We start from the raw sequence: 15152 nt of genomic DNA on the forward strand, positions 1-15152 counted from the left end.
TGGAGCTGTTCCTATTCGGCCATCTTGCTCCGCCCTCTGAACAACTTTTCATACACCTGACATTTGTACATCTTCTTTTGAGAAATGTCTATTACGTTTTTTGCCTATTTTAAAATCATATTTTTCACCTATTGTTTAAGCTCCTTATACATTCCGGTTATTAACCCCTTGTCAGATGGTTAGGTTGCTCTAACTAGGACTTACAGTACTATGCTGAATAACAGTAGTGAGAGAGGGCATCTTTGTCACGTTCCAGATCTTAGAGGAAAGCCTTTCAGTTTTTCCCTATTCAATATAATACTAGCTGTGCGTTTGTCCTATATGGCGTTTATGATATTCAGGTATGTTCCTTCTATAACCAGTTTCTCAAGGGTTTTTACATTGATGTGATGTTGAATTTTATCAAATGCTTTTTCAGTATCAATTGAAATGATTATATGGTTTTTATCCTTCATTCTGTTGATAAGATGGATCACATTGATTGCTCTGTGCATGCTGAACCATCCTTGCATCTGAGGGATAAATCCCACTTGGTTACAAAGAATGATCTTTTTAACATATTGTTGAATTTGGTTTGCTAGTATTTTGTTGAGGATTTTTACACCAATAGTCATCAGAAATACTGGCCTATAGTTTTCTTTTTTTGATGTGTCTTTGTCTGGTTTTGGTATCAGGGTAATACTGGCCTTGTAGAATGAATTTTGAAGTATTTTTTCCTCCTGTATTTTTCAGAATAGTGTAGTAGGATTGGTATTAGTTCTTTAAATGTTTGGTAGAATTCAGCAGTGAATCCACTGAGTCCTGGGTTTTTCTTTACTGGAGATTTTATTACCCTTTTTTTTTTTTTTTTAAGATAGAATCGCACTCTGCCAACCAGGCTGGAGTGCCGTGGTGTAATCTTGGCTCACTGCAATCTCCACCTCCTGGGTTCATGCGATTCTCCTGCCTCAGCCTCCCGAGTAGCTGGGACTACAGGCATGCACCACCAGGCCCAGCTAATTTTTGTATTTTTAGTAGAGACGGGGTTTCACCATGATGGCCAGGAAGGTCTCGATCTATTGACCTCGTGATCCGCCCCCCTTGCCTTTCCAAAGTGTTGGGATTACAGGCACGAGCCACTGTGCTCGGCCTTTAAATTTTTTTTTTTTTTGAGATAGAGTCTTGCTCTGTCACCCAGGCTGGACTGTAGTGGCACGATCTTGGCTCACTGCCACCTCCACCTCCCAAGTTCAAGCAATTGTCCTGCCTCAGCTGAGATTCTCCCTACTAGCTGAGACTACAGGCACACGCCATCACACCCGGCTGATTTTTGTATATTTAGTAGAGACGGGATTCTGCCATGTTGGCCAGGTAGGTCTCCAACTCCTGACCTCAGGTGATCCACCCACCTCGGCCTCCCAAAGGGTTAGGTTAGGTTAGGTTAGTGGCATGAGCCACTGTGCCCAGCTTGATTTTATTACATCTTCAATCTCGTTACTTATGATTAGTCTGTTCAGGTTTTGGTTCTCATTTTTTCATGTAGGAACTTATTGCTATAAACTTCCCTCTTAGTACTGCTTTTGCCTTTATTCCATAGGTTTGGGTATGTTGTGTTTCCTTTTAACATTTGTTTCAAGAAATTTTTCAATTTCCTTAATTTCTTCATTGACCCACTGATCACTCAGGAGTATGTTGTTTAATTTCCATGTATTGATAGTTTCCAAAATTCCTTGTTATTGATTTCTAGTTTTACTCCATTGTGGTTGGAGAATAGTAAGGTCAAAACTGAAGGAAAAACAATAAAAGATAAAGAGCTGAAGGTGTTTTTGCCCTGAGAGTATTTTGCCTATTCTAGAAATTACTCTGGAAATGAACTTTTGTTTTGCTAGCCCTATTTGTCTTAAAATAATTACATACATCATAGAAGGACTGACTGAAGAAAGGGCAGATTATTAGAATAGAAACAAAAAAAGCTGAAACTGAGTCCCACACCTAGCTGTGCAGAGGAGATCCATTCTGCTGCATTAGGATGAAAGGCTGCATCAGGTGTGGTTCCCACACTTACAGCATATACTGGCCCTTGCCCTTCTTTCCTCACCATACAGCAACCAGGGGGCATTTCTTTTCCATAAACTACAAGCAAAACTTGCTATGCAACCTTGCTTTCCAATTCCTGTAACTGGTAATAGCACTAATTTCCCAACATGCAACTGAACACCTACAAAGGAAGAACAGTTTTCATAGGTGTCCAGATCCAAAGGCAATGTGAAAATTACATGTAATCAAAACTACTCTTGAAAATCTTTAAATTGTCCATGAAGTATAGTATCTGAAGTTTCATGAATATAAACTATAATATTGTAATATAAGAAATATATGTATTTGGTCTCTGCCCCTGGTTCCTGGCAAACAGCTCCTAAAACCCTTGGTATCTCTGGAGTGAAGAGTATCTTTTGTATGCTAATGAAATGACTAGTGGCTAGGGGCCCCTAGGCAGCTTCAGGATGGGGGCTGGTGACCAGAAAGACTAAAGCATGACTGGAGGATTGGGACTTTCAGCCCCAGCCCTCAACCTCCAGGAAGTGGAGAGGTAAATCAGTAGCCACTGATTTATCAAGTATGCTTACCTAATACAGCCTTCATTAAAACGGATGGAGTTCAGTGACCTCCAGGTGGGTTAACAAGGAAACACTGTGCCCAAGGGGAATGCACTCCAAATCCACAGCTTCTGCATTGGGGAACCCTGCAGACCTCACCCTATGGATTTCTTCATTTATATTCTTCAAAATATCCTTTGTAATGAGTAGGTAAACATAAGTTAAATTTTCCCTAAGTTCTGTAAGCTGCCTTAGCAAATCAATTGAGCCTAAAGAAGGAAACATGGGAACCCAGATTTACAGCCAGTCAGAGGCACATATCATAACCTGGGGCTTGCATCTGACACCTAACGTGGAGGGGAGTCTTATGGAAATGAATCCTTAACCCTTATGGACCTGACACTGACTCCAGGTAAACAGTGTCAGAACTGAATTACAGGACACCCCACTGGTGTCCACTGGAGAACTGCTTGGCATGTGGGAAGAAAACCCTGCACAAATCCTACAGTCAGAAGTACTGTAATGAGTGGTGTGTGAGAGTAGGGAAAACACTTTGGCTTTTTCCCATCTCAAAACAACTGTATACAACAATATGTACATATAATTGCATAACATATACAATAATAAACAGATGAAACCACATATCCAAAATATAATTTTTCCATTTTTAAATGTTTTGATGGACAATAACAGTTAAATTAGTATAATGTCATTCTGTATTTTTATATGGCCCTTCATGATTCTTTAAATGCATCTTGTACATAATTTCTACTGATGATGATAAATTATAATAAGGCATCACATGCAAGACACTGGCTAAATACTTTATATTCATTCTTTCATCTAGTCTTTATGAAACCCTTGAGGTAGGTATTATTGTCTTGATTTTTGCAAACAAGGAAACTGAGGCTAAGAGAGGTAAGTCATTCTTCCTAGGTCACACATTATCATTAATGGTACAAGTGAGGCTCAAAGCCATGACTTTTAATTACTGTGCTATCTATATAGCCTCCCTATAAAACCACATTTTAGAATTTATATACTGTACATAACATTTATTACATCAGATACCAGTACTTAAAATAAACTCTGCCATATCCACAGCATCTGGAAACAGTTCCTAGAAAAACAGTATATACTAACCCTAACACGTGCTGAGTGAATGGATGAATGAATTACTGAAGACAACCTCACATTGTTTCAATCCTCATCAACAGACTTGAATATATACATTTAACTAATTTGAAAAGTGTAATTCTCAAAAAAAAATATTCTGGATTACCTTAGGGATTGTAAGAATTATACTTTGTATTTTTAAATGTTTTGAGAGCCGGGCGTAGTGGCTCACGCCTGTAATCCCAGCACTTTGGGAGGCAGAGGCGGGTGGATCATCTGAGGTCAGGAGTTCGAGACCAGCCTGGCCAACATGGTGAAACTCTGTCTCTACTAAAAAGTACAAAACTTAGCCAGGCATGGTGGCATGTGCCTGTAATCTCAGCTACTGGGGTTGGCTGAAGCAGGAGAATTTCTTGAACTGGGGAGGTCGAGGTTGCAATGAGCCGAGATAACATCACTGTACTCCAGCCCGGGTGACAGAGCAAGACTCCATCTCAAAAAATATATATATATATTTTGAGATAACCAAAAAGTAATGAATGGCTAGTTTAAGTTGCTTTAGGGAAAAAGATATGTCTCTTCCAGACACTTATCCTACATACTGCACCAATAACAATGCTCAATTTACAGTCAATTTCAAAATCTTAACAGAATGAGAAGAGACTTTATATTCCATTACTGAGTTTAAGAATCCATTTGATCTTTAATTGTAGATAACATGGGCACAACAACATTAATTGTATTTGTGACATAGAAAACAATTCAAGCACACATATGTAATAAAAATTACAATTATTAAGAACATGTGAATTTGAAAATAAGGGAAAAATCAGTCAAAACACAAATAACCTTAACCAGTAAAAGGGGATTCATGAGCTAAAAATTTATGATTTACTTGAAGTCAAATTTTAACGATGTTTCATGTCTCAAGAGGTATGGTTTTATGTATAGCTTACAAGTAATAGTTACTACTTTTAATCATATAAAATCCATACAACACCCATGTAACATACCCAAATGCACTAATCAGACTTCTTATAAAACATTTTGGTTGAAAGTATACTATGAAACGTGCTATAATAAGATTTACTCTTCGGGAGTGGGTGAAGGGATAAATTAATTTCTCTTTAAAAATCTTTACTAATTTGGTTCCTTGAAGGCCAAATAAAACATCAAGATGTTTTTAGAGCCTAAAATAATGCCTCAAGAAATCTATAGCAACACAAAGTAGATCCATGGTTGCCCAGGGAAGAATGAGAAGCACAAAGGAACTTTTTGCGATGAAAATGTTCTATATCTTGATATGGTGTTGATTATACACATATATGTAGTCAAGACTCACTGAAATGTACTAAAATAGGTACACTTTATTGTATATAAATTATACCTCAATAGTTTATTTTTAAATGCCTAAAAGAAATACATCCTAATAAGAAACATAAATAAGTTCGAGTTATTTAAAAAAAAAAAAAAAAGAAAAAGTAAAACAACTATCACTCCAGTTTCTAGAACTCCAAAAATTTAATGAAAGTGGGATATTAATCCCTTTAGAAATGACTGGATAAAGATGTGTTCCTGTCTTTGTATTTTGGAGTAACTGAAAATAACGTATACCAAATCATAAGGAAATTCTAAATGTAAATATATTTTAAAACAAAACTTTCACTTTTCCCATGTTAATTTTTGCTTAATATTACTGGTTGAAAATGATTTTGGGTCTGTAAGTTCGTTGCATGTTACTCGATTTTGAATATTTAGTATGTGTCTTTGTTCTACTTTTCTGTGCTCATCTTCCATATCCGCAATCTGTCTTTCTTTAGTTTTTGACATTCTATGATTCTTTTAGCTAGATTCTTTCAGAGTCTCTGAAACACTATAATTCTTTTAAGCTAGACTACATGATAAATATAATAATGCCCTAAATCATCCTTCATATATTTCCTATCAGCTAGGTAAGTCAGAAGATAATTAGAAAGTTATTTTAAGATTTCTTTCAGCCTGGCACAGTGGCTCATGCCTGTAATCCCAGCATTTTGGGAGGCTGAGGCGGGTGGATCACCTGAGGTCAGGAGTTCAAGACCAGCCTGGCTAACACGGTGAAACCCCATCTCTACTAAAAATACAAAAAAATAAAAAAAACTAGCTGGGTGTGGTAGCGGCACCTGTAATCCCAACTACTTGGGAGGCTGAGGCAGGAGAATCGCTTGAACCGGGGAGGCGGAGGTTGCAGTGAGACTAGATTGTACCACTGCACTCCAGCCTGGACGACAGGGTAAGACTGTCTCAGAAGAAAAACAAAAATTTCTTTCTTTCACTCTCTGTAAAAGGAAACTGTGGAGCATTTATACTCAGATTTTCCAACTTAAAAGCATTATCAATGATGACATTTTAAACAAGCCATAAAGGGGATATTTTTCATCTTAAAAACATGGCAAATGAGAGACACATTACCACTGCAGTCTCAATTAATTGTTCTGTTTAAATTGCAAGCATTATGAGTCAACAAACCAATCTTGGGTTGCCAAAAGTTACTTACAGTATGTTAAATTAAGAAAAAAATTCTCAGACTTGGTGGGTCAGTGAGAGCAGTGGTCCTCAACCTTTTTGGCACCAGGGACCAATTTTGTGGAAAACAATTTTTCCATGGATGGGGGTGTAGGGAATATGGTTTCAGAATGAAACTGTTCCACCTCAGATCATCAGGCATTAATTAGATTCTCACAAGGAATGTGCAGCCTACATCCCTTACATGCACAGTTCACAATGGGTTTGTGCTCCTATGAGAACCTAATGCCTCAGCGGATCTGACAGGACGCAGAGCTCAGGTAGTAACACTCGCACACTGGCTCCTCACCACCTGCTGCATGGCCTGGTTCCTAACTGGCCACTGACCAGTAATAGTTCTGGGGATTGGGGATCCCTGAGCTAGAAGACAAATGAAAATATAGTAAGAGAAAGAAAAAAATGAACAAATACCAGAGCTGGCTTTAGAGAGTAATGTAGTATAAGCATCTCATTTTTACAGATGAAGAAACTCAGGCCCATGGAGTTTATCTATGTTAAGACACACCTTAGTTGTCCTAGCACAATTTTAGTGGAAATGGGTGAGATAAAAGAAAATGAACTTCTTAACATATTTTTACATTCCTCAGGAATTGGGGAAGTAAATGTCATTAACTAATAATCAGGCATGGTAAGAACTCAGGTTTCCACAATACCACACTGCCACCTTTCAAACTTTTCACCAAGTTTCTAGTGTAATTTCCTTCCCTCCCTCTAGAGTTCATGCTTAAATTTTCACTAGTCTGTATCTTTAACATAAATACTACCTTTTCTCTAAAGATATAATCTATTATTGCTGCATTTATGCGGTAGAAATATTTTTTTAAAAAAAACACTGGAAAGGTAACTGACTGCCTGCTTTTTTTAAATAGAGTTTTCAAAGTATATGTAAAGTCATAATTTCTTGCTACTTGTTAGTATGTTACTTAATCTCTGAGCCTTGGTTTACCCATCTATATATTAGGAATAATAATGATATTGCACTTTCCAGAGTTAAATGAGTTAATTCACATGAAGTGATTACAAGAGTGTCTGAAACTCAGTGCCACGTTAGCTAAAGTTATTATTCATTTAAAATGCTATTCCTACCACTTTTATCATCAAAAAGAATTGTTTATAATAGAGTCTCTCTATGACATAACTATTTATTGTTACATATCGTGCATTCTATATGTTAATAATACCTAGATGACAGCTAAACAGTTAACTATGGTAACAGAAATTATAATGTGGACTACAAGACAAGTCATATCTTCCTGATTTTTACTTAGCACGCTCCTAGATGTTTTTCACAAAATTTCTCTTAATGCCTAAGTACCTTTCCTGTAATCAAGATCACTTTTGCTTTGTAATGTACTCAAAAGACCTATTTAAAGAATTGTTCTTAACTCCCTTCTTTTCCAATGTGATAATTTTCTTCTGACTATAGTACAGGAACCCTTTCTACTTTCTTTTTCAAGACATTAAAGTGGATTACATAATTAGCTTAAAGCTAATCTATATACAACCATTTCTAACAAAATGAGACCCTCTGAATGCCCACTTAAGTATTAAGTGGTATTTTACACCCTTCCAACATTAAGAACAAGACTATCCTGCACACTCCTGACTCAAATTACATGGATTTTCTTTAAGATTATAGAACATATAACAGAAGCATATAATTTTCCAACACAATAACTCTTTTCCAATTGAAAAGTATCCTGTAATATTATCAGCATCAATGGGAAAAGACCCCCAGTTCTCAATTTGACAAAGCTTTTGAGATGAAGCTTTCTCTTAAGTAAACAGCAATTTTCACAAGCATAACTGCAAAAAATATAGGAATAATATAACTAATCATTCTGGACCCTAGATCATTTCAAAGCAATGGAGTACTATTCAAATTGTTTTTAATAGAAAACTAAAAAAAAAATTTAAAAATCAATTCACAATTGATTTACTAATAAGTCCCTATTAATAAAACAATGTTGAAAAATGTTGGTTCAATCACTTTTTTTTATATTGTAAATTATTACACAGCAGGCCAATATGTATGTCTACAATATATAATATGTATGGTATGTGAATAACGTCTTTAAAGTTAATTCTGCACTTTACGTGTGTGTGTGTATATATATATCTTTAAAGTATTCTAAAATATCTCAGTAAGAATTTTTTCAGAATCAGGACCCTGAGTAAGCATGACATCGACAAAAAATTGAAATAAGGAAACAGTATTTATTAAATCAACATGTATTGTAAACTTAGCAGCCTACGATTTAGCAATATTTTATCCAAACAACTAATTGTGTAGGAGGTGCTAAATTCAAAGTCTTCTGAACTTAGAAAAGTACATGTAATACATGTGACTTTTTAAAAAATGAGATACAAAATGCTGTTAGTCGAATGTAATTTTATTCTCCAACTGTTTTGTGACACTGTTGAAAAACACAGACTAACAAAATGTGATCATTCTAATTGGGAAACAAGAAAATGAATTTTAAAAGCCTGTCTTTGTTTTTAAAAATCTGATAAACATTATAAATAATATGATTTTCCCTTATAATTTTCTCCTTAAATCTATTAGAAAGTCTAAACTTATGCAAAAAGACTAAGAAAAATAAATTTCACTTCATAAGCCATAAAAAACTAGAGCCTTTCAAAATTACAAGAAAGTAGTAATTATGTCTGACCTTCCATAATACTTAATTAACTGTGCATAAATGAGGTCCATGGAAATCCAGAAAAAATAAAAATTGTGCCTTTAAACAACAGTAAACCCTTTTAGATGACAATTATGAGAAGTGTGATATAATGGGAGAGAATCTAGAGTCAGAGGATACATGATCAAGCCTAGATCATAACCCTTACTAATTCTGTTTCTGACAAACCACTTAACTGTAACTAAGCCTTCATGTTCTCAAGTACAAATATAGGGGTAACAAAGCCTACCTTACAGAAGATAAAACCAGATGTGAAAGTATTTGTAAACTGCTAAGTACGATACACATGCTACTAATTATACACTTACTACTCTATACTTCCTTGCCTTCTTAAACAGAATTAAACGAACATAACTCATGGTCATAATTATGATTATAAGTTATTCTGCTAAACTGTAATATAAGGACCACTGATACATCAACCTAGGCAAAAGAAGGGCAAACTGCTATGAGATGGTGTATTAATCCATTTTCACACTGCAGATAAAGATATACCCGGGACGGAGCAATATATAAAGAAAAAGAAGTTTAATGGATTCACAGTTCCCACATAGCTGGGGAGGCCTCACAATAATGGCAGAAGGCAAAAAGCATGTCTTACACGGCGGCAGGCAAGAGAGAATGAGAGCCTAGTGAAAGGGGAAACCCCTTATAAAACCGTCAGATCTTGTGAGACTTACTCACTACCATGAGGAGAACAATATGGGGGAACCCCTCCACCCCACGATTCAATTATCTCCCACTGGGTCCCTCCCACAACACATGGGAACTATGGGAGCTACAATTCAAGATGAGATTTGGGTGGGGACACAGCCAAATCATATCAGATGTATTGTCTCTTGTTGCCTGCTGCCAGGTTGTTAGCTGAGACTTCTTGCTCCCCTAGTATACATAGCTATCAACAAGTAGCCTTCCCCAAATAATGCTAGTTGAAATTCTCTCTCTTGTAATTTGCTACTTCACTTCATCTCTCGCCCTTCTCAACAGATAACTTTGTCTTCTACTTCACAGAGAATAAAAAGAAGGTACCAAATGAGAGCTCATCAACTTTCTGCTACCAAACCTACAAACAAACCGGCTATTGCAACCATCTTTTCTTCCTTCCTTCTTTCCTGTAACAACGAAGACAGGTCCATCCTGTCTCTTACCTAAAGCTAATCCTTCTACCTATGATTGAGATCCCATCCCTTTCTGCTTTTGTTAATTATTCAAACTCTCCTGTAACTTCAATCCCAAGCTTTTCCGTGGCTACTTCCCATACAGTGTAAACATGTTCAAGTCTCTCTCATCTTCTAAAAGAAAAGCAGCAGAAAAAATTTCAGCCTTTTATTACAGTCCATCTACCCTCATTCTCCTTATCTTAAGAGCTACACCTCCCCGTCCTAGAGAAATACCATGAAATGTACTACGGACATGGCAGGGAGCTGTGGAGGCACGATTACAACTAAGATCATCTTGAAACAATGAGTGAGAATCAGGTGAGGCAGTGGATGGGCAGAGTGCAAATGCAAAGGCATATTGCCACAGACGGGTATCTGGCCTCTAAAGGGAAAAGAAAACAGTTCAGAGCTTCCACTAAATGGCAAATTAATAAGAGACAGGGTCTTGCTCTGTCACCCAGGCTGGAGTGCAGTGACACAATCATATCTCACTGCAGCCTTGAACTCCTGGGCTCAAGCAGTCCTCCTGCTTCAGCCCCATGAGTAGCTAGGATTACAAGTGTGAGCCACAGCAACTGGCTCGCACTTTCCTCCCACTGAAAATTCCTTGATAGTAACAGCAAAGGAATAATTTCTTTTAAAAAAAGGCATAAATGTGTAAGAACAAAAAGGAAAGAAGAGAAAAAACAGGTGAAAGAACAGGAGAGAAGAGAAAAAAACAGGCGAAAGATACCAAAATTTGGAGAGATGGAAAATTCATCAATAAATAACAAATTCAGTGTACCTGCAAAAACTGAAACCTAAGTCTAAAGTGAAAGAGAAAAAGAAGTGAGTTCAGTTCATTCACACAGAGGCAGGAGAAATTGAGGAATGGAAGGCGTCAAGTACCTTTGAGAGTGGAGTTGAGGGGCAAAATTAAACAAGAGAAAGACTGGTCAAGACTAAAAACGTGGTTAGACCTCCACCTCTCTTCCTCACTATAAAGCCAGAAATCACAATTCATTTTATGAGGCTAGCATAACCATGATAATAAATTTAGACATAAATATTATGAGAAAAGAATATTACAGACAAATATACAGCATGAAATTAAACATAAAAATCCATGACAAAATAATAGCAACTAGAATCCCTCCATGTATAAATATAATAATGCTTCATGATAAGTGAAGTTTGTTCATCCTAGGAATGAGAAGTGGGCTTAACTTAAGAAAAATCTACGTGATTCACCACATTAACAAATTAAATGAGAAAAATCAATAAATGATCAATAAATGCAAAATTCAGTAAACGCAAAAAAAAAAAAACCTAACAAATTTAAATACCTATTTATCATAAAAACTCTTAGTAAAGTATTAATTGGAAGAATTTCCCCAAGCTGATAGAGGGCATCTTTAAAAACAGACAGTTAACAGTATACTTACTGGTAAAATATTGAAGGTTTTCCTCCTAAAATCAAGAACAAGGCAAGGATATCTGCTCTTAACACTTCAATAGAAGCATTTTAATAGAAGCAACATTTTAATAGAAGCAACATTTAATAGAAGCAACCAGCTAGTGCATTAAGGCAAGAAAAGGAAATAAAAGACATACAGATTGCTAAGACGGAATTAAAACTCTCGTTATTTGCAAATGACATAATTGTGTTGGCAGAAAATTCTAAGAAATTGACAAAAATAGCTATTAAAATTAAAAAGCAAATTTACTTAGATTGTAGGATAAAAGACCAGTACATAACAATAAGCTATAATTTTATATACTATCAATCAACAACCGAAAAATTAAATATTTTTTAAAATACCATTTACAATGGAACCAAAAACAAATAACTAGAAAGAAATCAAAAAAAGGTATGTAAGACCTCTACACTGAAAATTATAAAACACTGATGAGAGAAATGAAAGATGTCTTAAGTATGGATTCAAAGACTCAATATTATTAAGATGCCCATTCTACCAAAGTGGATATATATTATTGCAATCCCAGTTTAAAACTCAAGCAAGATTTTTTTGGAAGACATTTACAAGCTGATTCTAAAATTTCTGTGGAAATATAAGCAAACTAGAATAACCAAAATAAACTTGAAAAGGAGAGTATTAGAGAACTGACTTTACAATGACTTTGAGACTGACTATAAATCTACAATAATCAAGATGGAGGTATTAGTAAATGGATAAACATATAAACAGAATAGAGTCCAGTAATAGACTCATACTGCCAAGATAGTCCAATGGAGAAAAAAGTTTTCAACAAATGATGCTGGAACAACTGAGTATCTATACTGAGGAAAAATAAAAACATGACCTCACATCTTACGCCATACACAGAAATAAGTCTAAAGGTAAAAGCAAATGACCACTTCTAGAAGAAAACATCGAAGAATATTCTCATAACCTTAGAGAAGATGGGAAGTATTAACTATAAAAACACACATTTGATAAATTATATTTTGTCAAAACAAAAAACTCTGCATCAAAAAGATACCATGAAGAAAATGACCGGGTAAATCACAGACTACGAGAAAATATATACCATATATACACAGAATCAAGAATATATTTAATTTAAAAAAAAACTTCATAAAAGAAAATTATACAAATGGCCAATTATCACATGAAAAAGGGCTCAACATCATTAGTCATCAGAGAAATTTTTAAAAGGCAACAACCCCACAATGGGGTATGACTACAGACACTGTAGAGTAGTACAGTGATTCTTATGGGATGTGGCAATTTTGATAGGCAGGCAGCATTTTTGGTTGTTACTGGCATCTAGGATCCTGCCACACATCTTACAAAGCACAGGACAGCCGAAATAACAAAGAATTATCCTGCCCAAATGTCAATAGTGGCAAAATTGCGAAAACTCCAACAGCCAAAATGAAAGAGACCAATAACATGAAATATTGGCAAAGATGAAGAGCAACCAGAACTCTCTGACACATTGTCAGCACATACGTAAAATGGTTTATCCACTTTGCTGTTTGACAGATACTACATATTATGTGCAGACTGCTTCTCATTGGCCAGTAAAGGCCAATATGGCCTACAAGAACCAGCATGATCCAGTCTACTTTTCCAGCCTCATCTCCCAATTAACTGAGTGAGATACAAGGATGGTTTAATATTAGGATATTTTTCAATAAAGTCTACTTGATTCTGCTGACAGAAATTTTAAAAATTCTGAGGCAAAAAGTACCTTAAAGTCATTTAGTCTGACATACTTCCTAAAGTAAGAATATTAGTACAATCCTAATGATGAAAAACAGCTACTGTCTCTCACAATGAACATTAATAGTTTGGGCAAAACAACATTGATGTAACTGGTCTAAACTGAAGCGACAACAAATTCTATATAAATAACGGTTCTTTACTCTTTATAAACTGAGTTAACTGGACTTCAGTATAGAATTACAGACACTGCCTTAAGAAGCATCACAATACAGATTGAAAAAATGAATATAAAAGTTCAGAAAAATATATTTACAAATACTACAATTCATTTTTTAAAAAATGAGTCAGCCGGGCGTGGTGGTTCGTGCCTTTAATCCCACGACTTTGGGAGACCGAGGCAGGAGGATCACTCGAGGTCAGGTGTTTGAGACCAGCCTGACCAATACGATGAAACCCTGTCTCTACAAAAAATACAAAAATTAGCCAGGCGTGGTGGCATGCGCCTTAATCCCAGCTACTTGGGAGGCTGAGACAGGAGAATCGTTTGAACCTGGGAGGCGGAGGTTGCAGTGAGCTGAGATCGCGCCATTGCACCCCAGCCTGGGCAACAACAACAACAACGAAAAGTCAACTGATAATTAGTGTATAAATGGTCTAAATCAGCATTACCCAATAGAAATATAATGTAAGTATAAATGCAGGCTACATATGCAATGTTGAAAAAGTAAAATGCAAGAGAAACAAACTTGGATATGTGCAAATACATGCATGCATATTATGCATATAAAACACAAAATAGCCAGTAATCCAAAATATTATCATTTCAACATATAATCCACATAAAAACTGTTTGATTAACTACAAAGAATTATCAGACAGGGACCTTAACTGTGATAAGTTTATTATAGGATATAGTAGAAACAGTGGACAACATGTATAAAAAGATGAGAAAGAGATGGAAACTTCAAAAAAACAGCCAGTAGAAATGCTAGATATGAAAATTAGATAAGAGATCAAGAATTCTTTTAAGAAGTTTATCAGCAGATGGACACCGTAGAGGAAAAATAAAACCAGTGAACTTTAATCAACATAATCAACATAAAATTTGTTAAATTATTTTAATTCTTTTAAAATACTGTCTTTAAAATCCAATGTAAATTTTACCCTTACAGTCCATCTCAAGTCAGGCTAGCCACATTTCAAGTGCTCAACAGCCACATGTGGCTAGTGGCTACTGTTGCTTATTATGTAACACTTACAAATATTTCACATGGATTATTTCATTTAATCCTCCCTTGGCACATATAAGAAAAAGTAACTTGTCCAAATTCTCAGATAGAGATGGACTCAAGATTCTAACTCAAGCAGCCTGACTCAGCTCTCCTGCTCCTAACCAGGCTTTCCCACCTCAAATCAAGTTTTTCTGCAATATTACTGAAACGTTCAATAAAATCAAATTAATACCTGGATTCCTGCCACTGGTATCCTATTTTTTGGAAACCTAAATTTGTGCTTTCATATAAAAATTAATTTTTTTCCCCTCATGATTTAAAATCTGAAAGAAAAGACTCACCATTAATATGAGTTTTTGATATTTTTCTTTTAGGTCTGACATATTTGCAGATGGGTCTGCCCCTAGGATGCTGTACCAATCCTTTTTGGGCATCCGCTCAGCAGCCATCATCCATGGAACCAGAAGTGGGCCTTCTCAGATTAGCTGAATAGAAATATTAATGACAATTCATTACGGTTTGCCATGTATCTAAGAAAAAAGTAAGTACTACTTTTGTAAGTTCTTTAATATTTAGTCGAGTAAATCATGATTATAATGCAAACCTGAGAAAGCATATATTTTTATTT

General features: G+C 35.7%; 1 protein-coding gene across 3 annotated transcripts in view; it reads right to left on the minus strand.

Annotated features, from left to right (window-relative positions):
• DNAJC24 (DnaJ heat shock protein family (Hsp40) member C24) overlaps positions 1-15152 on the minus strand; it is a 76596-nt gene that overhangs the window by 60759 nt on the left and 685 nt on the right. For all 3 annotated transcript variants that reach the window (XM_033205291.1, XM_033205290.1, XM_033205292.1), the window contains exon 2: positions 14866-15009. In XM_033205291.1, the coding sequence (XP_033061182.1) occupies positions 14866-14976 (111 nt within the window). In that variant the 5' untranslated portion in view covers positions 14977-15009. The remainder of the gene's footprint in view (positions 1-14865; positions 15010-15152) is intronic.

Source organism: Trachypithecus francoisi, unplaced genomic scaffold (genome assembly GCF_009764315.1).
Source record: "Trachypithecus francoisi isolate TF-2019V2 unplaced genomic scaffold, Tfra_2.0 Lachesis_group8, whole genome shotgun sequence".
NCBI lineage: Eukaryota > Metazoa > Chordata > Mammalia > Primates > Cercopithecidae > Trachypithecus > Trachypithecus francoisi.